At 38.9% G+C, this 24,230-nt stretch overlaps 1 protein-coding gene across 2 annotated transcripts in view; it reads left to right on the top strand.

Annotated features, from left to right (window-relative positions):
• The first annotated feature begins 321 nt into the window (after nt 1-321).
• Nucleotides 322-24,230, top strand: part of igf2r (insulin-like growth factor 2 receptor) — a 53,427-nt gene continuing 29,518 nt past the window's right edge. For both annotated transcript variants that reach the window (XM_033647926.2, XM_033647925.2), the window contains exons 1-13: nt 322-553; nt 4,120-4,259; nt 12,815-12,933; nt 16,416-16,514; nt 17,597-17,729; nt 18,041-18,152; nt 18,421-18,526; nt 18,645-18,804; nt 20,222-20,411; nt 22,740-22,843; nt 23,348-23,512; nt 23,654-23,797; nt 24,072-24,227. In XM_033647926.2, coding sequence (XP_033503817.2) covers nt 420-553; nt 4,120-4,259; nt 12,815-12,933; nt 16,416-16,514; nt 17,597-17,729; nt 18,041-18,152; nt 18,421-18,526; nt 18,645-18,804; nt 20,222-20,411; nt 22,740-22,843; nt 23,348-23,512; nt 23,654-23,797; nt 24,072-24,227 — 1,762 coding nt within the window. In that variant the 5' untranslated portion in view covers nt 322-419. The remainder of the gene's footprint in view (nt 554-4,119; nt 4,260-12,814; nt 12,934-16,415; nt 16,515-17,596; nt 17,730-18,040; nt 18,153-18,420; nt 18,527-18,644; nt 18,805-20,221; nt 20,412-22,739; nt 22,844-23,347; nt 23,513-23,653; nt 23,798-24,071; nt 24,228-24,230) is intronic.

Below are 24,230 nucleotides of genomic sequence, written 5' to 3'. Positions count from 1 at the left end.
TATCTTCTGTACTTTCAGTTTTGGTGCTTTAAGAATCTTTTTTGTTTAAGTATATTTCGATGCTAATTGTGATGCAGTTTAATTTTAAGCAACATTTTTAATGTATGACTTTAACTTCTACACTGTGGTACTACCTTTTTCTAAAGTATAAAATTTTGTTTCATTAGCATGTAAACAGCTACTCGGCAGTTAGTCTCGCTCACCAGACCTTTCTCAAGAAAAGAAAGTCTCGGCAATAAACCTGATTCATCCAGTTTCCCACAGACCATGAAAGCGGCTTCAGTCAGCATCATGAGAATCATGTGATGCCTTGTCATGTGGTGCATTCACTTCCTACTGATTTGCTCCAGAGCAGACAGACTCTGCCATATCATGTCGTCTTAGTTGTGCTCCACAGACTATTATCCACCACGGTAAATATGTCATTTCGGTGTAAATCTAACCGCTGCTCCCCTCTGAAGCTGCTCGTGTGGTTAGTGTTGTGTCTGGGATGTTTGTCGGTCCGGTCCGGAGCGGAGGAGGACATCAGCCCGTGGTACCAGGACCTCTGCAGGTAATAGCTAACAAACGCACCTCTGGCTGACACTGCAGCTACCAACACAACAAATTCAGCTTTCAGCGTCTTATCATGTTATGTACACGCATCTAACGTTACAAGCTAGATTTAGCTAAGAAATATGCCAGTTGGTGGATTATTTGCTTATTATAGACATGCTCACACACATCACACAACCCCTTTATAATATACGAACGTCTCCTGTTAAATGTGGCTCATAAACAAACAGTCGCCTCTTTGTTTCAGTTACGTTATCAACTTTTAACTTCGCACATTCAGCGACCGCTCTCTGCGGTGTAAGCTAGCTAACAGCGAATGAATATAATAGATGTCTTGAGTGTAAAAAAACGTGCTGCTTGTTAAGTTTTATTCAGATAACTTACTATAGAATGAAATGAGCTCCAATACGCAGTCAAAATAGTCTCCAGTCAAAGCAGTTGCCGTTAACGTTTATATTTTTGAATTTTATCAAGCTTAACTGTAGCTAACTGCTAACGTTGCGTGAAAAGTGTCATGTAACTAGCTAACAAGCTAATAGATGTTAGCAACGTTTAACTGACATGACCCAGAGGAGGACAGTGGCACAGCTGCAACGGATAATCAATATATCGATTATTCGCGCCCCAAATAATAAATTGGAAAATATTTTGTTAATCATTTAAGTCATTTAAAGCAAAAAATATGTTACTTCCAGCTTCTTAAATGTGGTGATATGCTGATTTACTTGGTGTTACATTATATTAAATTTAATAAATAGGGATCTGGGAATACTGGTTGGATAAAACAATGTACGTGATAAGGTCACTTTAGGCTCAAATATATTGTAATAGGCTTTTCTCACTGTTTTATAGTGATTTGTAGACCAAACAATTAATGGAGGAAATATTTGAAAGATCAAACAGTAAGTTAACAAACACAATGGTTAGTTGCAGCCATAGTTACATGACATGACTCAGACAGGGACAATGGCATGATGGCCTCTGTTAAAAGGGCAACTACACCCATTTACAAAATTCTTACATGTTATTTCTTTGGTCCAAGACAGTGCCAAAATATTAGTAAAGATGAACAACTCTTTCGCAAATCCAAACATTTGTGATGTCATAGGGTAGGCATGTCTAGAGTCAGGCCCGCAGACCAATTTTAATTGGCCCTCGGCTTGACTTTTAAAACATAGGCTTACCATATGTGGCCCTTTAGACAATAATGATTAATTGAGCAAGATCACTTAACATTTTTACCCTTCACCTCAAAATGATGGGGCTATCATATAGATCGGCATCCCCCTAGTAATAGTTCACTAAAAGATAAAAATGGTTGAATTTGTCTCACTTTTTTTTCCCCAACCCATTTGATGCGAGAATCAGTTGGCCCCCAGGTATTTTCACGTTGTTTTATCTGGCCCCTATTCAAAGTTTGGACACCCTTGTCATTGGGTATAAAATCTTGAGCTGCTTCACAGACAATGAATGGAGAAAGATGTTCTAGATGGCACTGAGAGCACAAAGGCGAATGATCTGAGTATGTGGGAACATTTTCTGTTTCTAAACTGAGAACACTACAATACAGTAAAGCGCATTTGGCTGTAAGAAAAAAGAAAACAAATGTTTTTTGCGTCCACAAATCAGGCTCCCATTCATTGTCTATGGAGCAGCTCCAGATTTTATGCCCTGTGACATCACAAGTTTGAGACTTCCAATTCTGGTTTCTAGCTTTGAGAGAGAGCAGCTCATTTTCACAAATATTAAATGAACTAGACCACGGAAGTATTGATTGAACTTTCCTCGGCCATGGAAGTAACATATTGGAGTTCTCAGTTTAGGTGTTCGACTGTAATATGTTGGGGTTTGGAAATGTTGTTTGGCCAAAACAAAACATCTGATGAAGTCACTTTAGACTTGAGATTATCAGAGCAAAATCTTCTCTCGACTGTAAAATGTTTTGTTGACCTAACAACTGATTGGTAATTAACATAATGTTTAGTTGCAGCCCTGGTTAAATGACATGACTCAGAGAGGGACAATGGCATGACAGCCTTTCCATAAAGCAGCTATAAAACAGAGAGCAACATTGTGTAATTATATCAAAGCTAAAGTGAGGATTAAAAGCTGTTGCCTGTATACAGTGTTGTCTTCCTGCTAGTGGAGCACTGTTCAGGCAGCTGCTGTTTAAATATTGACTCAGGCGCAGTAATAAGGCAGTAATGATAACCAGGTAACTTCTAACCTGTAAGGCCAGGCTGGCTACATGTAGGCTCTTTGTTATGGTGGCATTTGCAGAAGTAGGTCACAGCAATACTTCAGTACATATTCATTCATGCTATTATGATAATATTCACAACTAGCTAGTGGTTGGCAGCAGTAGAGGAAGTTTTCAGATCTATTACTTTCGCAAAATGTACATAAAGTATCAAAAGTAAAAGTATTGATAGCATTATGTGTTTTACTATTATGTCTGATGTGTTTGCATTAATATCACTGCTGCATTATAATGTGTATGTTGCATTTTACTGCTGTAGATGTTCAAGGTTGGTCTCATTGTATCTCCTTTATATACTGTTGGGTAGTTTAATCTACAGCATCATATTCTATAAGATCATCATATGTCTGTAGCCCGGCTGCCCTGTAAGAACCATGTATCTCTAGAAAGTCAACTTTTCATGGTGTCAGAAAAACAGCCTTGTTTTCAGCTTTGTGACGATGCATTTTCAAGTTGATCCAAGAGGGTTTTTTAAGAGTTCTTCCAGCTCAAGAAGTAGGAGAATATTTGGTTTGGTTTTCAGTGGTCAGAAAGGGTAAGAGAATTATTAATCAGAGTTGGTTCCGTTCCACCAGTGACTAATTCTGTTGCACATGCAGGACAATAAAACATATACTTGTACTCAACACTTGTAAAAATGAGACAAAAGAGTCACTGGAAAACTTAAGTGTCTGTTTGTATGCAAGTAGGAAGTGATTCATAGGTGACAAGACAAAGCATTAACAAGCATAAAAGACAAAAATGCAACACATAAGGGCTCCAGCTGAAAATTACTTTCATTATTGATTAATCAGGGAATTGTTTGATCTCTTAAATGTCAGATAACATTGAAAAATACTTGTCACAACTTCCTAAAATCCAAGATAACACCTTGAAATTGCTTATTTTTTCTCAACAAAAAGCAGCAAATTGACAAAACTGATACGCCGGACGATGATAATTTTGCCATTTTGCTTGAAAAATGATTAAATTAAATTATTTAAATTCTACAACAATCAATCATTTAGAGAATACTCCGCACACACACCGCATACACCGCATCATTCTCTATTTTCAGACATCTTAAGACTGAACAATTTATTGATTTAAAAAAAAAATAATCAAAAAGTAATTCTAAGTTCTGCGCTGACCAATGTTATCATTGTTGACAGCTCTGTAAATCAGTAAGTCAACAAAAAGGAAAAAGTCTCTAGACTAAAACTGATCCAATGCTGCAGGGCTGAGACTTAATGTGTGTCCGATTTTTGCCTTAAATCTACTTTTTCTTCTTTACTTCATCTCTTCCATTCCTTGTTGTCTTGCAGTTATAAATGGGAGGCTATAGACCAGGATAATAAAGTCAGCTACACACTAAGGCTATGTGAGTCTTCACCATCAACCAGCTGTGGCCCCAGCACCGCTGTCTGCGCTCGGGACCTCACCACCAAAACGGACAAGTCTGTCGGTGAGTACAGTCCACAGGTGTACAAAAAGCTTCCTGGCTTCCTGCTTGTTTGGGAGTGAGAGTTGGTGTTTATTTGTCTTGACGAGAGGCTAGTCCAGAGTTAACAGCACAGTAAACTGTTGTGCAGTTTTGGTGTTTGCTAATAAAAGCCAGGTAAAGTCTTGTCATCTTGCTCCTGAGGAACATCACAACAGTTTTGCTCTGTGCAAGCTGATTTCCAGCTCTGCCATCTTTGCTGCACTTTGAACATAATCTCAGTCAGCTCCACAAAGCGATAACACCCTGTGTAAAGTTGCAGGTTTCAGCTTTAAATACAGTTTTGCAAGAGTCACCTTTGTCCACAACAGGAGACATACTCAGTGTAACAGGAGGAAATAGAACAATAACCTGTCGTAGCTTTGTATGCTGCAGTGTTGTTGTGCAGGATAAATTATGTGTGCAGTGTGTTCAGAGCAGGTGCAGGCCAGAATCCAACATGTTGACCGTCCTTTGAGCAGCCTGACAAGGCGCCCAGCCCATTATACTGCTCTGTTAAAATCTTAATTACTTAGTTCATGTTTTTGAGCAGCAAGGTGCATGTGACTCTGATGCATCCTGTGTGTCATATGACAGCCGCAAAGCAGAACATTTAATTGCTCTGCAGGAAAAACTCTACACTGTAGGTGTTGTCTATATAGCTGTGGTGCTTTGTAGTACACTCCATCGAGTCTGTGTCTGTGTGATGTGATCACAGATGTTTTCAACTTTAACGTGCTTTTGTTTGACCGTTCAAATCATTGACCATGTAGGCAAAATAGAGGAAGGTTATTGATCTTGTTAATAGCTGTCCTTGGTCTTGTGTCCCAGGTGAATGTTTGTGTATGTGAACAAAAAAATGAGATGCATATTTGTGGAGACTTCCAGGTGAAATATGTTCACAACTTTTAAAAAATCACGTTTTGTCATTACTGTTGGATTTTTTTTTGTAGTTAAAGCCAGCATTAGACATGCCAAACACTGAGTCCTGTTGCTGACATGATCGCTGAGGGGTTTTCCAAGTGAAGCGATTTTTTTTTTATGGATCACTCTCTCAGGGCTTTATCAGTACATTAGCAGATCTGATCTCTGTGCTGATGAGACTGAATCTGCTGCTGCTGCTCCTGCTGTGTGTCAGCAAGATCCACATCTTTGTCCCAGACAAGAGCCCCTCCTTGCAGGCTGGAAGTCAGGCTGGAGCAGGAGCTATTTAGATTAACATTATTTATCCAAACATTTTTTACTTAATCACCAACTTAGATTTATTTAGAGTATATGAAACCAAGATAGCTAGCTGGCAGCTAAACCAGCGCTATGATGCGACTGTTTGGGATGTACAGATGATGAACAAAAAGCAAAAAGCAGAAGTTAAATTTAAAAAGTCATCTCACCCTCACAGTATTTGTCACCCTGTCACATCACACTGTTAAAACTTTGATAGGACTCTGGACTTCTTGTAGACCAAATCTAAAATGTATACTAATGTAAATAACAGTGGATAATCATCTGTATGTATACATTTGTCATAGCTAACTAGCTTTGCTAGCTTAGCTACTGACTAGCTTTCCTCCCAACAGACAAGACTCATAATTTATTCGGCCACTTTGGGGTTTTGTCACTTGAACATAAACATATATTATTTTTTCTAGCTTTAGTTAACTTAGTTTTTGTATTCTCAATAAAACTATGTTTCTCATTGAGTAAAAATACGGGGCTTCTTGTCCTGGAAGGTCTGATGTGTCTCAACAGCTTTAAACATTGTCCTTCGAATTCTTTAACACTGTAATTCAGCAACACCGATCAGGAAATATTACTGAAAATCCCAGATAGTGTGTGCCCAGCTATGCAGACCAGATGCTGCACATGTGCTGTAAATACATATTTTTAGTTTGTAATTTTATTAGTAATTAAGGCTCTCAGCCAATTTTCTGTTGTATCATTTCTTTTTGGCCTTTTATTTAGTGGTTAAGCTGTGTTAACATTGTGTGTCACTATTGGAGCTTTATTTGATTCCTTCCATTCAGACCTGACCTTCAGTGAACAGAGACAGTCCTGTTCTCCATTTAACCTGGCATAAATTGATTAAACTGAATTTACGACAGTGGCTGTCATGCCTTCTCTTTGAAAGCAGAAAAACAATCTTACCCCACACAAATTTAAATTTAATAGTATTGGGAAACAGTGGAGCAGAATCAATTAGTTGAGTAACCTTGAATAAATGTAATATGATTTTTTCATTCAGTTTTTTATCAACTAAAAGCGCCAAGTCTTTGATGCCTCCAGCTTCTTAAATGTGAGTAATCGCTGCTTTTCTGTGACTTATATTTTAACTGGCATATCTTTGGATTGTCAGTGAGACAAAACAAATCATTTGAAGAAATCAGCTCAAGCTCTCAGAAATTGTGATGGGATAATTGATTGAAATATCTGAAGAGATTAATCGACAGTGAAAACGACAGTGAAAGCAAAGAACATTATAAGGACACAAACTTCCTGTTTTGTCTTTACAGGAGTCAACTTTGTGGAAGTTATAGCTGCAATTAATAAGTGATTGAAAAAAATAATAGTTATTTTGGTAATTGATTAATTGTTTCAGTCATTTTTCAAGCAAAACATTTGCTGTGTTCAGCTTCTTGAATGTGAGGATGTGCTGATCTTCTTTGTCTTATGTTACAGTATGTCACTATTTTGCGAATGAAACGTCAAGGCTTTGTGTCTGAATCTCAAAGACTAATATTTTTAGTGTTCTCAGAGCAAGATATGCTTTATCTTAATGTCTTGACTTTAGGTTTGACTGATCAGTTTTCTTGTCAGACATTTCTCCAGCTTGTATTTTCCTTTGACTTTGCTGTCAAAATTAAACTTATTAAGGGACTGTACTCATCTGCATACATAGAGCAGGTGTTATATAATTGCATAATTATGGTAAATGGACCTGCACTTGTATAGGGCTTTTTTTCCATTCACACACTGGTGGCTGAGGCTACCATATAAGGTGCCACTTGCTACTCAGTTTGTAACACACCGATGGAAGCATCATCGGGAGCAATTTGGGGTTCAGTATCTTGCTCAAGGATACTTAAACTTGCAGACTGGAGGAGCTTGGGCCTGAACCGCTGATCTTCTGATTCGTGGACGACCCGCTCGTCCTCTGAGCCACAGCTTCAATTCCTAAATAAACGTAACATACTAAAAAGTGGCAGCAGTGGCCAGACTCAAGGTGTACGTAATACCAATTTAAAAACTTGCCGTTTGATCAACGAAAGTTTAAAGTTAATAACAAAATGCTAAAGTTTAAAAACCTTTGTCATTGTCACGAGACATAGTTTAAAGTGATTTTGAGCAAATATATATATTTCAGAATTTGATTATGTTCCTTGATGGAAGCCTTTATTGCACACAATGTGTTCAAGGACTGTCAGAAATTGAAAATCCAGCAAAAAAAATCTGTTTTTCTTACAATAAATGGTGTAATTTTGTTGATTTTTTTTTTTTCCATGCCTTTCAAACCCAATGGCGGCTTGGAGTTTTGAGGGTGTTTTAAAGCCCAAAAATTACCATTAATTACCAAAATTACCACCAACTTCCTCCTCACTGCTTTAAAAATGATTTGAAGTGCCCTCCACTGTTTTGCACCACTCCCTCCCCTCTCATAAATTACGTACAGTCCCTAGCTAACTTCCCTCGCTGGCATGAAAGCCCTCTTGTTTGTTTATTGTTTCCACATCAATCAGATTCATTCAACTTAAGTTCTGCTCCACATTTTTTCACCCCAGGGTCACATGAGCCCCCGTGGAGAGCAGCGCCCCACAGTTTTTGAAAACCACTAATTAAAGGATTGGTTAGCCCAGGGGAGCAGTGTGCTGTTTCTGTTATCATTCATTAACAGACACAGTTGTGATGCAGTTTTAGAAGTTTAATAAGAAAAGACTCTTTGAAGAATGAATTGACCTGTGGAGAGAAATGCAAGCATCTTTTTTCTTTCCTTTTACACATGGTGTGATAATTACACAGTGCATGCTGTGTATGTCACATTAGCTACTGTAAACATGAACAACAGGCGTACATTATACCTACAGATCACTTAGAGTTTGAGTATTGAGGGGGCTGTGCCTCAATTTCAGTTACGTCACTGTCTTCGATTTTGCCCGTGACCTTTCTGAAGACGAAGGGCTGCCAGACAGAGTTATTTCAGAGTGCCACAACAACAACTTGTCCTGCAGTCTGAGGTCGTGACCTTCCCCCGGTGACAAATTGGTGTTTGGTAGCTCTCAGCCACACAGTGTCATCTGACTCAGATTTCTGAGGACAATGAGCCGTGTTGCTCAGTAAAGGCTCTGGACTGAAGACTGCAGGCTCATGTTGTTGGTGTGAGATATATTTCCAGCTTATTTTAATAAGATGTAGTCAGTTATTTCATAAAGAGGAAGATCACGTGAAAGTGAAAGAATTGCAAACAAGAAGCGGTGTGGTCAGATGAGTTGCAGTTTAATCGTATTAGCTGACTTATCACATGACACAGGGACGAGTCATCGAGCATAAACGCTCTCAAACACAAATAGACCCAAATGTCACGCTGTACTCACTCACTCACCAGCTCTCCCTCCCTCTCTGTCTGTCTGTACTGCTTACTCAAGGTTTTATTCATGCTGTCTGGTTGACTCTGCTCAGAAACCACAAATGGTCCACCCTCACAGTTTGACATCTGTGTCTTTAGTGGTTCCTCAGTTTAAAATGTTTAAAGCAACAATCACTCACCTTACCTGTAAAAAGATGTGTCGCTTGGCAGTTACAACAGATTACATTTGTTCACACATTTAAAAAAAAAAAAATCAAAATAAAGGCTACAACTAGCAATTATCTTGTGTTATACATTAGTTATCTGTTTACTTTTTCGATTAATCTTTTTTCTTTTAAAAATATAAGATAGTGAGATGTGTCCAACACAAAGTCCAAGATGACGTCCCTTTGACCAGCAGTCCAAAAGGGAGAAATCCAAAGATAATCAATTTACTGTCATGTGAAACAAAGGAAAATATGAAATCGTCACAATTTAAAAGTTTAAACTAGGAAATATTTTTATTTATCACTATCATTTCAGCTCTAATAGTAACACAGTGTTATAACACAATACATATGTATATTTAATAATAAAACTCTGAAATTATCCATACTGTAAAAGAGTATTTTTACTTGTAATACTTCAGTTATACTGGGAACACAATCCTGGTATACTTTTAGGGACCGTTTGTTATATATGAGGGGAGGGAGAGCAGGTGGTGCAAAACGGTTAGGCATGTCATAATTTTTTAAGCACTGGGGTGGGACTTGTATGTCTTATTTTGGCTTAGAGGAGCGACAGACAGCTTTAAATGGTTCTATTTTGTAGTTATAATAAATGCCCTCTGAACACCAAAGCCAGTGAGTGGGTTTGAAAGGTATGCTTTTGTTTAAAATCCCCAAAAATGCACCATTTATCACAGCCAGAAACTGTACAAACAGAAATTACTGTCGGATATTCAAATCTCCGACTGTGAACACATCATGGGAGGAAGGCTTCCGTCTTAAAAACCAATTTATTCTACATTTCTCAATTAAAATGTCGTCACAGACTAATTGTCTGCACTAACCCGATCTGTCAAAAGCAATAAAATCTTCACCCTGGCGTGTACGACAAAAGTGACAAACCAAAGCTTACTTCAGCTTCAGGATTTCATTTTCAACTTTTATCTTTTAACATTAAAACATCAAATTTATAAGGTACACAGTTTATTAAGGAAAGCGGCCATTATAGGTACATGTTGCTAATGCCAGCAGTGTGCTACAATGTGTGAGTATTTGTCTGTGTGTGTGTGTGTGTGTGTGTGTGTGTGTGTGCATGGGTGTGATATTTAAGCGTATTAAATTTTGTTTGTTTTGTGCGGTAGAATGGGTGGCTGTCACACACCCATATTCTGCTGAGGTGGTTATAAAGAGGATTTGCATTTTGCTTAAGCAATCACCTGTTTGCCTTGGTGATAACTATCATTCCTGTGCTCTTTGGTCATTGCATTGGCTCCAATCCCTACATTTGGTGTGACTATTAAAAAAAAAAAAAAAATGGTAGGGTCAAGCATTTTCCCCCAGTCACTCAGGGAGGCTCAAGGAAAAATATTTGAATCTTTGAGGAGGGCCAAAAAAAACAAAGTCACACCCCTGCTACCCCCTCCTCTGATAAATAAAGTACAGTCCCTTACTTTAGTAATGTTTTAAAGGACAAAGAAAAAACAGCAAATCCTGACTTCTGAGCTTTAACCAGAAAATGTTTCAGGTTCCTCTACTCAAAATGTTCAGGGTAATTTCAGTGAAACTGTGCACACACGGGATCCACTTCTTTGCTCTTTATCTGTTTGGTCAGTGTCTTGCAAACTGTTGTTCCAAATTGTGTCAGATAATAACTGTAAGTATTTATCACAGGCGGTAAGGTTAAAGCAGTGCAACATGCTGGGACATGAGCAGCGCTTCAGCCATGCATACAGTAGCTTTTGGTGTTAGTAGGTCACAGTGTTGTGCAGTCACATTCCTTTATGGTCCTCTTTGTGATAGCAGTCCTGCCATATCAGAGGGAGCAAAGAGCACTCACACACACAAACACTTTAAAAGCACATGAAAGTTTCTCTCAGACTGACTTTGAAGAATGATCAAAAGAAGAGATTTATAAAAGAGGTGAAAACTTTTGGTTTTCTTTTTAACAAGAAAACTGAAAATGCAACCAAAACACAAACAAAAGGGATGAGAATGAGGTCATTAATTAGTCACAGATACACAAGTACAGTTCATTACACAGGGGATTTCTAGTTTAAATGCTTCACTGAAAATGTGCATCTAAGGAATAAGGAAACATTTCTGATTGAGGCTGCAACAGAGACAAATTTTAGCTCATCCTAGTCTTACATTTGGTAACACATTTACAGACATCAGTTATTCTCACTGTCGGTTCACTTGCTGACCTGCTGTCACTTTAAGTTCTCCAGTCTTAAATGTTCTTCACATGCAGAATATTTCCCACCGCTGTCTGGTTCCATTCAGATGATAAGTAATGACTGTGTACTGGCAGCAGGGTCAGAAGGATATTATGGTACAGACTTGTGTGTGGCGTGGGTCAGTAGAGGTTGGTGGGTAAGACATTAGTCTGTCAGACTGTCTGCTACAGTGACATTCAGGGATACTCTGTCTGATAATAAGAGCCTGTGTGTTTTTCTTTTATTGATAAATGATTTTTATTAGATAAATATCTTCATAATCTTTTTAAGGTAAAAACAACAACGGTTGCCAGGCACCGTGACCTTTATGTCACTAAATAAAACCTTAAAAGTTAGGAACAGGAAGTCTATATGTAGCTCTACATAATTTTTGTATGGTTATCCTTGGGTGGTGAAGCATACAACAAAAAGACAAGGATGGAAAGATGTTAAAAGAGGCAGTAAAGCTACACTTAATTATTCAAATGAATGCATCATCTATTTGTCCACCTTGTAATTCACATCACCTCTGAGTCTTTCCACCCATTTGCGCTGTAATAATTGTAAAGAAAATGAATGTAATTAAAGGGGCTGTTATCAGAATTACACCAGTCGAATTAGAGTTGGCTGTTCATTAGGAATATTCCACTATTTGTTGCTTTTTTCCCCCCATAGATATATAGTTAACAAGTTAACTGCGCTAATGACAGATTGAATATGTGCAACCATTTTTTCCTGACGTCAGTATCCTGGTAAGACTATCGTGATGACGTGAGCTCAACACTCTGTATCAGTCTTACCTCAGTGCAGCCCCATACACTTTTAAGTGGGCAGACAAACTCCTTCAGCCAGTGAGCACAACAAAACACAAGGGAACATCTTCTTCATCACCAGCAGAGCCAGTTGATAAATCAAGCTTTTGCCAAATCCAGTCAGAGGAACGGGGAAAATGTCTTTTCATTCAAGAAAGTTTCAAAGTGCATACTCTTGTTCTTGTTTGATTATTGTTACATGACTTATTGCTGTGTTTTCTCTACTAACATTAGAGTTAGCACTCGTTGCCTTCATTTTACGTCATCAACTTCAAGCTGTCTCTGATTGGCTTCTGACGTTGTCAGTTACGGTGCAGATCCTTAATTGGCTCCAATTGGATTTTAATTTCTGCAAAGTGTTTTGGGCGGCACCAAGTCCAGACTGATACAGAGAGCAAAACAGAATGTTGCGCTCACATCATCAGGATGGTCTTACCAGGCTAGATATCAAACAGAAGTCAGAGACTGTGCAGTATCAAGTTGCTGTGAGCTGTAAATTCATCACTTCTAAGCAAACGGCAGAAGGTAAAGGAGGAGTGCTCACTCTGCCACAAAATCTGTGGACTAAAACGTCCCCAGATTTACCCTACACTGCACACTGACTGGCAAAAAAAAAAAAAAAGAAGAAATGTGTTTGACATACAACAAATTCTACATAGCTGTCAAACAAAGTGGAGGGTTAATGCTCTGTAATTGACTGATTGTTTCTCTTGTCTTGAATGTGCAGGTGAGCTGTCCCTGCAGAGGCTCTCTGGCACGGTGCTGGATTACAACAGCACCGAAAAATGTCCAGGAAGCAACAACAACATTCAGACCAGCATCAGCTTCCAGTGTGGGAAAACCATGGTAAGACTCAAACACCCAAGAACATGTTTTTAAAATGTGCTCTTCCAGGAGCTGTGTTTAGGGTAATACACAGATGGGGCTGAAGGTTAGAGACGCAGGTTTGTTCACCGGAAGGTTGACAGTGTGATTCCCAAACAGGCCGGATACATCTGAGTGGGAAAAGTGAAAGCGGAGCACCTGCTCCTCTCTTATTACCACCCCTGAGTTGCCCTTGAGCATTGGCAGTTATTGGTATTTGGTATTAGCTGCTTTTGTTCCTGTGTGTCAGCTAACACCTGGTCTACATTGTCTGCTGTGTCAGAGTCACGAAAACAGCATCTGTGAGTGTCTGCACCAGATCAGTTCAACAACAGCACTGCTTGGTTTTGAGCACGTACAGCCTAAAACGTTGTGTGATATATGTACTTGTAGGCTATATTTAAAGTCCCTAGCTGATGTATATATGAAGCCCATTGTGTCTGCTTTACATACTAAACGCTCCTCTTACTTGCATTCATGAAGCATAATTAAAGAGCGAACGAGTGTGCAAGGTGTTTCCTTTAGTTGAAAGAAATCTAAAAAAGCTAAAATGACATTTAGGTGATACCAGAAGCTGCTAACAGCTGCAGTGACAGGAAGTGAATCTGTGAGGAGAGATGATGTAGGACACTGACAGTCACCTGCTCTGTATTTCTGCTTAGTTTATTTAGTTCTGTGTCTGTGGTTTCAGGGCAGCCACGGGTTGACATTGTCATTTCCTGTCAAGTCAGTGGAGCAGAAGAAGATGATCTGTGTTAGATTTTCAGTTTACAAGGTGTAAAATGGAGAAATGGAAGTGGCTTTCATGAAACTTTTCAAAAAGTTATCGAATGCTGAAAAGAAGAAGTGATGAGAGCCAAATGCAGATAGATCTGAATTATTGATTGACTGATTTCAGGAAGTTAAAGTGAACAAACACCACTTTAACAATTAAAAAAGCTTCCTTATGTTTAGGTCCTCTGTGTTTAGATTATTTACTATATCTCTCTCAAACTGACTTGGATAGTGTAGCACAGTGGCTGGGACATACTCTTCGCCTTTTGCTTAATGTGTCTCAGGTTAGATTTGGTATCAGACTTTCAAGGCTAAATGGTAATGTTTTAAGTATGTTGATGATACTTAAGTTTTACTTTATTATGAGCGTGAACTTCCTCAAATTTTGTAATAAGCCCCTAATATTATTTTATGACGTCAGAAAGTGTCTTTCTATATTTAATGTTTCTCACCAAAACTCACTGAGTGTACTCTTGAGTAGAGTTGTACCGATACCGATACCAGTATTGGAAATGCCTCCGATACTGCCTAAAATGTGGTATCCGGTATTGGCGACTACAGCCTATGACCAATCCGATACCACGTGATGCCTCACGTCATTACACATACGCACGCTACAGGCAAATGAAACGGAAACAGAGTTTAAAAAGCATTCATGTCAAATGTCTTTTTTACCAAATTGTGTGGCTGCACTTTAACCTGTGTCAACACTGGATAATAATAATAAAAAAAAGTTTTATGGCATTCATTCTACTATTATATATTTATTTCTTAATATTTTACATATAGAGTTTTAGGAATTGAGACATACAACAGTTCATATCCCATCCATTTTTATTTTACGCGCTGGTATCGGATCGGTACTCGGTATTGGCAGATACCTAAGGTTCAGGGATCGGAATCGGTATCGGGAAGGAAAAAGTGGTATCGGTACATCTCTACTCTTGAGTTCTTAAAAAAAGTTGTCATATTTTTTTCATGAAACATTTGCAAAGTCAAGTTTAAAATCAGCATTTTTTACATCCATTTTTATGTGCCTGCAGTCTTCTTCACTACCTATTTAACCATGGCTGTGTATTGGCAAGAATCTGGCGATACAATACAGGGTTTACACTTTAATATATTGCAATACCCTAAACCAGGTGATATATTGTGATGTCTTTTTTAAATTCTAATTTTAGGAAAACTGTCATAGTATAAAGGAAACACCACCACGACAGCTGGATCTGTATTTGTATTTATCACAGTTCCTGTAACATCCACCATCATAGTACTTTCTTTTGTACAGTCTGAGCAAAGGAATCAACATTACCCAAATTGTTAAAAAATACAATAAAAGTGCTTACAGGATTCTTTAGGTACATACATTAAGGATAAAATGTGAACAGCAAAAAGTCGAAGAAGACGAAGATATACTTTCTTAATCCCTGAGGGGAAATTCAATTTTTTTTACCCTGTCATATACACACAGGCCCGAAGTACACACACATGCACAAACAGGACCTATACATGCATTAAATGGAGAGATATCAGAGTGAGCACTGAGCAGCTGGGGGTTCTGCGCCTTGCTCAGGGCACCTTGACAGGGCCCTTGATCCAGCTACAAGTACACACTCATTTTTGGACTTGAACCTACAGTTCTCAACACAAGTCCCTATGGATTGAACTACTGCCGCCCCAATACATAATCGATAATGTTTTTAGAATTGACACAGTATCACCATAACATTGCGATACTCAAGTTTATCAATACGGTCATACACCCTTAATTATAACCACCTGCAGAGCAGAGGAATTGTGTATAACTTGGCAGAAATGTGTTTTACATCACTTGTTTGGTGCATAAGGACAAACAAATTGGGGACTGACATGAAAAAACATTGCCCCATAGTGATACTAGGGACAAAAACTCCAAAGGGTACCTTTATTTATATATATCTGTCGTAGTTTTATTTTTTAGGATATTTTTTCAGGGGAATGGTTCCGTGGCAGACACAAAGCAGGCCACAAACATATCACAAAATTGTCACATGTGATTTAAAGTAGCAAAGCAATGGTTGCCATTGAGAATAGAATCGATCAGAGCACCCTCTTCTAGAGAACTTAATCTTTTCCAGTTTTAGAAGGGACATAATGTTCCTTCATAGTCCAAATCAGTGACCCACTTCAGCAAACATAGTTCTCACATAAACAGAAGTTAAGGAATTTGGCCTGTGTTGAAAAAGTTGCAGGTTTGACTTCCCAGAACAGCTTGTAAAATGTGTGTGAAGAGTACTGATGAAAAGTGCTCTCTGCTCTCAATAAGTGTTCACGAAGAAGCCTTTGAGCAAGCATTGAACCGTCAGTCACTCCAGCAGCAGCAGTAGACTGTGGTTGTGCAGGGTGGCACTGAGCTGTGAGTGTGAGGGGAGTAGTTGTAAAGCTAAACATTTATATCAATGTTTAATTTCTCCCAGCAAATTCAGAGCCTCATTGCGTATTTAATATAAACAAACTAAGTAATGCATGCTAAACCTCCCCTTCATTCATCTGTGTGTTAAATTGTTCATGTCATGTTACACTGTGTTGTTTGGCTTTGACTCTCTCCAGAGCAGAGCTGCTCACTACACAGCGCTATGAAATGTTGTTATTCACCCATATCAAGATGAAACTACCCGTCTTACTCTCGTTCCTTTGTTTGTGTGCTGCAGGGGACCCCGGAGTTTGTTGCTGTGTCTCAGTGTGTTCATTACTTTGAGTGGAGAACGTTCACCGCCTGCAAGAAAGATAAATTCAAGCCACACAAAGAGGTATGTGGTGGAACATGTGACTCACTGACGAGAAGGTTTTTGTTATGTGTAAGGAAAAAAGAAACTGCCACCAAGTCTGTCAAGGTGTGATATATGAGAAACAATGAGCCAGAGAGGTGTTACAGAGGAAATAGAAAGTCTTCCCACTCCTTTGAGTGTGAACAGAGTTTATAGCATGTATTTATCAGCGTAGAAACATGTCACATGTTGTCATGGTGGAGCTGTTAGTGTGAGTTTAATGTGGAATCATTGAAAAAATGTGTGACATTAATTAAAGTTGCTTATACAACATACAGTATATCTGTGGCAAATGAGCAACAGACCCATGTTTTTGTTGGTTAGATGAATATTAATGTGTCAACTAGTACTCCTCACTTAAAATATTATCATATGCAATATCCACATCACAGGAAATAGAACTTTTCAATAAAGGAAAAATATGTCACAGCATCCTATTACATGCATGGCAGCATGCTTGTTTGGTACAGACTCCAGCAAAAATCACATCATCATCACTTTTTTAAATTTTTTTCAGTGAAAATCAAATGAAAAAATTACTATTCCCACTAAAATCGCAATTTATATCACAATCACAATAATTTGCCAAAAGAATCACAATTTTTAAATTTAATTTGATATACTGTATATTTATTCAAATTAATTATTAATTAAATTAATTTAATTATTTTATTTATTTATTTTTGACAGTTTTTCACTTATGAGTTAAGTGTTTTGTGCCTCTATGAAATAGTAGTTGCTCAGGTTTACCACAAAAGTTCCCATTAATTAAAGTCCATATCTGGAATCCTTAAATAACTTGGAAACTTGTTCAAAAATTCTGTACATTAAAGCCCTCCAAAAGTATCAGCATTGCTACTTGTACCTTTACAAGTTACCACATTAGCTGAGAGTTTATAACATTAACAGATTTGTCACAACTTAGAGGAGATTTTTAATGACATGTAGGCACATCAACTACAATTACTATACAGTGTTGTCTGGAACCAAGTACCTAACCAATATGTTATTGGTCATGTATCCAGTATGTTATGTACCAGTATGACACTGTCTCCTCTCTCCAGGTGCCCTGCTATGTGTTTGACTCGGATGGTAAGAAGCATGACCTCAACCCTCTGATCAAAGCGACCGATGGTTATCTGGTGGACGATGGCGACGACAGCATTGACTTCTACATCAACATCTGCAGAAGTCTCAGTGAGTACCTGAGGGAGGGTGGAGAGATGAATGGATGATTTAGAAAATGAATTACTGATCAGATTAGGTGCTTAGTAATACTGAGTTAATTGTGTATGTGGGTTTTTTCCTTGTTTAGTCGAGAGAAATTGTCAAATGTGATTCTGATAACCATCGTGATGGTGGGTTTATCTTGCACTAGTGGTGGGTGAGGTTTGTAGGGGCGTGGCGTGTATTCAGATATACGTAGACACATTGCAGCACTGTAGCTTGAGCAATACTGCTGGCCGATTCTTCCACATTATCTCAAATCCGTCCTCTTCTTTTCTCAGACCGTCCCGACAAATCATGTCCAGAGGAGTCTGCAGCCTGTCTGGTCACCAGTCAGGGCTCCTACAACATGGGCTCTCCTACCGGACGGCTGGAGCTGCTGTCAAATGACAGGTATGAATGCTGACCTCCTGTTCAATACATGGGAGACTCTCAGCATCAGTCACCTGACTTTCCTCCTCCCTCGGGAATGTTTGCCACTGTCTTGTCAGGACAAATCTTCCATTATGTCACTAACAATTTAGATTTACTACAGTTTTTTTTTCTGAAGTCTGTGTTCAACCTCTACAAGTCTACATCATACATATATAAAGAAAGTAACCTTTTATTGGACAGACATTAAACTTTTACTCTTTTCACTTGTTTCTTGTCTCATCTAAAGACTAAGGTTACAGTATCAAGTCAGTCCCGGCTCGTCTCCAGACATGTGTAATGGACACGATCCTGCTGTCACCATCACTTTCGTCTGTCCATCAAGCAGGCATTCAGTAGGTTACACACACTCATATATACACACAGCAAACTTGTATCTACGTGCTTTTCTACTGTGCTTAAAAAAACTGTAACTAATTCCTGCTTTACTAAAAGTGTCCTTTGGCTTCACAGGGCAGCCCTCCTAAAATGACAGCTGAATCGAACTGTCGTTATGAAGTGGAGTGGGTGACTGAGTACGCGTGTCACAGAGACTATCTGGAGAGTCATAACTGCAAACTTACCAGTGAACAGCACGACATCTCCATAGACCTAACGCCTCTCACCTTGAGCTGTAAGTAGTTCTTCCTTTAAACCAGGGGATCTCAAACTACCACCAGGGAGACCTTTTCCTTATTTACGCTTTTTTAAATTACCATCTACGTGATGTGTGTATAATTAATCATTTAAGTGATTAATCCAAACTATTTTTGAAACTGGTCCAGCATTGAGCGAGAGGGCTGCATTCGGAAGCGGTGAAACAGACTGCAATTTAATCACTTAGGACAATTATGGATCGCAAATATACGTCCGCTAGCATTATTGAAAGGATCCTTACAGAGATAGATCCTTTTGTGAGAAAGGAAGATTCTTTTTGTCTAACTTTATATTTATATGTTTATACGTTTATATGTGGTCCCTTTGTTATAGTGTTGTTTACTTGCCTTTTGTTTGAGTGTTTTGTTTGAGTGCCTGTTTCTGTGCGTATTCTTTTGTAAAGCGTCTTTGAGTACCTAGAAAAGTGCTATATAAAACCAATTTATTATTATTATTATTATTATTATTATTACTAACTAGAAACAGCCCTGAAACCGCTATCAACAGAACAAAAAGATCTGTCTCTGTAGGGATCCTTTCTGTAAATTGTCAGACACTTAGAATAAAAATCTGAGCCTGTCAGTGGCAAAAACAAGCCTTTATGGTGGAAAGACATTTAAGTTGCATAATTGCATTGCAGTGATTACATTACAGCCTGTTTCACTGCTGCCAGTTGCAACCCTGTCGCCCAATACTGGACCAGTTTCAAAACTCCATTAGTCACTTAAACAAAGTTGTTCAAGTTGAAAAATACAGAAGTTACCTTTTTAAACCCCTTAAGGAAGTAGCTAGCAGCCAAAATGCTGTACCTTTGTACTTGTGTCCTCATTCCTTAAACTGGTTCTTAAAAACTACAGAAGTGAACACACATACACAGAATGAAGTATTTCTTTGTTCTACAGGCATGGAAGCAACAAAGTGGAAACCCCAGTTAGCCAAGTAGTATTAAAAGTGTGATCTGTAAATTCAGATAAAGCTCAAACATTCCTTCAAGATAATATATTTAACCTTCAAGAATGATTGGCTCATCGTGGCGCTTTTTTTATCCTTGTCAGAGGAAGAAACTATTGGAGTGAGCTAAATTGACCTTCCTGTTTTTTGTCAGCTCATTGTTAGTCATATTGTTAGTCCATTTATTGTCACAATCTATGGCTACGTTCACACTGCAAGCCTCAGTGCTCACTTTGGGTTCATTGCTTAGATTTCTTTTGGTGGCTGTTCACATAATTTCTTGAATGTGGCCAATATGAGATTCCAGTGTTAACTGGTCGCAGTCCTGAACTGACCCACATGTATAAAAAATACTTACAATAAGATGATGATGACAATAATTAGTCACTGGACAAATATGTCAGGCTAAACCCTCTGATACCACTTTGTGTTTGTGTGTGCAGCTACAGACCACCCGTACTACGCGCACTCTGGACCCAGTGATGGGGATGACAGCTACGTCTACTACCTGAATGTGTGTGGAGAGATCCCGACTAATGAATGTGGCCAAGAGCAGTTCATATCATCCTGCCAGGTGAAGAAGTCTAGAGACGTCAAGAAGGTGGCAGGAAAATATCAGAACCAGACACTACGGTAAAGTGTGTGTGTGTGTGTGTGTGTGTGTGTGTGTCAGTCACCTGGTTGGTGCTTCAAGTCACATACACTAGCCTTTTTTACACAAAACTGCGACAACATCCCTTCATTGTGTCAGATTTGCTTTTTTAAACAGAACTGCAGTAAACAACGCTGGCATAATGCTGCCCAGGTGTGTGATTTTAGATGCATGCCAGCGTTGTGGGAGCAAAAGAGGCACAGCCGGCGTGATGTATAACACAGCATCAGCCTCTAGTGTGATATATAACACGTTAGGCAGCACTTTAGAAACGATAAAAATTGTATAACAGGGCAATAACAATAATTTACCATCCCTGTTACAAAGTGGGTGATTTTGTTCTTTGCTAATTTGTGGACATTTTCGGTTGCTGTTTTTCTTCTCAGTTAGCTGGTTACTGCTCTAGCTGATATTTAAATCCCCTGGTTGTGGGTCACACACATAACACGTCATCAAAATGTCACCCTTGTCCCCTCCCGTTGGCTGTCCCTTTACACAGACATTAATTCAGCGCTGTTACTACCTCTGCTGAGACAACCCTGTCCCTCCATTCTGTGGTCGCACCTTTTATACAGAATAATGGCACACATTTCTGCCTTGAACAGACAGTGTAAAAGCAGCTACTGTGTGAGGAAAAATCATGGTTTCACAAATGCTTTGTAATAACCTAGAGTCTTTAATTTAATGTTTTAAATGTTAAAGTTGTTACTTAAAGATTTTATAAATGCAAAGTTGAAGTATATAATTAACTGTCTGCCAGCTTTAAAGGTAAACTATGCAGGAAGTTACTACAACTGTTTGTCAGCAGTGTTACCAGGGAAAGTGTGAGTCAGCCACAGTGTAGCTATATTTGCATTTTTTCAGCACCGTGTCCACCGTTTTCATAGCTTCCTCTTGTATGCTTACATTCTGGCACCCAGAAAGTCCCAACCTCACCTGCGTGTTGTGCCTAGAAATGCCCTGAACAGAGCAAAATAAGAAGGAAAATAAGAAAATCCAGGCAGAGGGCAGAGTCTCTGCAGATAAGTACACCACCACACACTTCTAGTGGGTCATAAATGGCAGGAGCATGTCATTAGTTTTGTGATGGAATGCAGATACAGCTGTTCAAACTCATGATAAAAAAAATGACATGATAAACCTCATCATTATTTGTTGAGCATGATTTCCCCCCCCCCCCCCCCAATTTTTTTTTTCTCCCAAAATCTTATCCAGAAAAAGTAGAGGCATACTACAGAAATAGCCTGTCAGTCCCAGAAATCACCCAAGAACACTTTTATTTATTTATTTATTTTTTATTTGCGAACACATAAAACTGCATAAAATCCGATTTGTGGAAAAGAAAAAATAGAAAATGTGTCAGGAGAGGTCAAGAAGCCACAGGCTTACACAAACGCACCTCCCCTCAACTTAAGGAAAAAAAAGACAATGACAAAAAAAGGGGGAAAAAGGTAGACAAAAGAACTGTACTGTCATTTTACAGATAAAATACAACAAAAGATAAATGACAATAGGAAGCACACTGAGCAGTCAGTGAAAGATAATCCAATAAAAAAACAAGAAATGCATAGAACAGTGCAGAGAAAAAAGAGAAAAACACCTCATGTGAAACATCTTTGACAATGACTCATTGATGAAATTTCAAACCATGCCAGTTTGGCTGCATTCACACCAAATCTGGCGATAAGCCACATGGTTGTGTGGCAGTGTTAGATTGTCACGTGAATGGCACATTTGTGGGGGAGTGGCAGGTGTAGAGAAAGCTAGTCTCCTCATCTCGGCAGCCGAGTATTTGTCTTCCCTGAGTTTGTTTTTGTTGGCTCTAAAGATCTGTCGAATTCCTTTTGATTGTCATTTCTCATATCTTCCTGTCACAAAAGACAGTACGTGCACGCACACACAAACAAACCAAATGAGTGCTCTCCTTTGGGGAGAGTACAGATGGTAATACATACTTTATTTTTTTAGTCACTATAATATTTAATGATAGAGGGAGACTGTGTTACTTGTTCTTGTGGACTGTGGACATCTTTCTAGTCTGATTACTGATTATGTGATTGGCCGTTGCAGCAGGACACAGGGTTGTGTTTGTCCAAATCTTAAATCTGTTTCAGCTTATCGCCATAGCTCCAAAGCTTTTTCTTTCCAGGCCTCCCCTGCAGCCCCACCTCCTCAGCCTATATGCATTAACCACATTCAGATGAATGGGAGGAGTGGCGTTTTCACTGCAACGCTGGTGTGAATGCAGCCAAAATCAACTGTTTCACCTTCCTGACCTGTTTTCTTTTTTTTTTTTTTTCCATCTGTAGTTATTCAGATGGAGATCTGACTCTGATCTACCCAGATGGCACCAGATGCTCCACCGGCTTTCAGAGAATGACCATCATCAACTTTGAGTGCAACAAGAATGCATGTAAGACACAGAAGCCAATTTTTCATTTATTTCTTTTAAACGTTCCTTTGTTTTATATTTAATTTTAACATTTTCTTTACTCTGGCATCACCTCATGGCAGTTTAAAGAATTACAGACAGCAAGAAGATAGGCTGCTGTCATGAGATTGTCCTCCTAGTAAACGTTTTGTTCATACAAGTTGTACTGTGTATGATGCGCAGTGTGTCCGTGAGATTAAGATGAATCACAAGGACACAATTAATGTCATTTCTCTGATTCCGCATTTCCAAAATGTAGTGTGACTTTACAATGTAAATTTACCCCATTATGTACAACATATTGTATTTGTCACCATTTGGAGTTTCTTGAATCTCTCACCCAAACTTACACATTTTTAAATTCAATTACTCATGAGGTAACTCAATGATTTGTGCATTTTCACCCCTTTGTTTTCAGAATTGTTAGACAATTGTAATCACGTCACAATTCATCCATAATTCACAGTTTGCCTCATTTTTCTGCAGCTAATGGTGGGCGAGGGACTCCAGTTTTCTCAGGGGAGACAGACTGCACTTATTATTTTGACTGGGAGACGGCCTTCGCCTGCGTCAAGGAGAAGGAGGATCTGCTGTGTCGAGTCACCGATGGTCACAAACACTACGACCTTTCACCCCTTACAAAATACCCCGGTGAGTTTAAATGTCAAAATTTGTCTCGAAGAAAGCCGTCAGTTGTTGTCATAATTACTCAGTATAGCTTGTTTCCCATGCTGTTGTGACTGAACGTTTATTGCTGAAGCTTCACCTTCCTTTGTGTTTCTGCTGCACCAGAGTCAGACGTCGGTGAGAACTGGGAGGTGGTGGACGCTAAATCTACAAAGCAGGACTTCCGTTTCTACCTGAACGTCTGTCACAAAGTCATCCAGACAGGAGATGCTGCTGGCTGCCCAGTGAATGCCTCCATCTGTGCAGTAGGTAAGAGTCTCAAAAAAAGATGGGTGATTTCTAAAGACTAATGGATTGAGACTATTTCAGGTTTTTTTCCCCACAAAAAAATCAGTGATGGGGATGTAAGTGGTGGTTTATGAGCGCTTTTTGGCCCTGATTCTTCCACATTTACTCATCATTAATGGTTTCACCCATTAAAAACACATTATAGAGCCATACTTTTGCGGTGGATGGCTATCATATTCCTTTATTGCAATAAACGTGGCCACTGTAGTTTATTGATTGTGTCTCTTTCTTTCAGATAAACAACATGGGGCCATCAGCCTGGGCAGCTTCCTCTCATCTCCCCAGAAGACCAAAATAGGAAATGACATCAGATTGGTGTACACTGAGGGGAGTTTTTGCAAGAATAAGAAAACGAGGATCCAAACTATCTTGACCCTAAAGTGTAAAACAGGTA

The sequence above is a fragment of the Epinephelus lanceolatus genome, chromosome 13 (genome assembly GCF_041903045.1).
Source record: "Epinephelus lanceolatus isolate andai-2023 chromosome 13, ASM4190304v1, whole genome shotgun sequence".
NCBI lineage: Eukaryota > Metazoa > Chordata > Actinopteri > Perciformes > Serranidae > Epinephelus > Epinephelus lanceolatus.
This window is presented reverse-complemented; position numbering and strand designations above follow the sequence as displayed.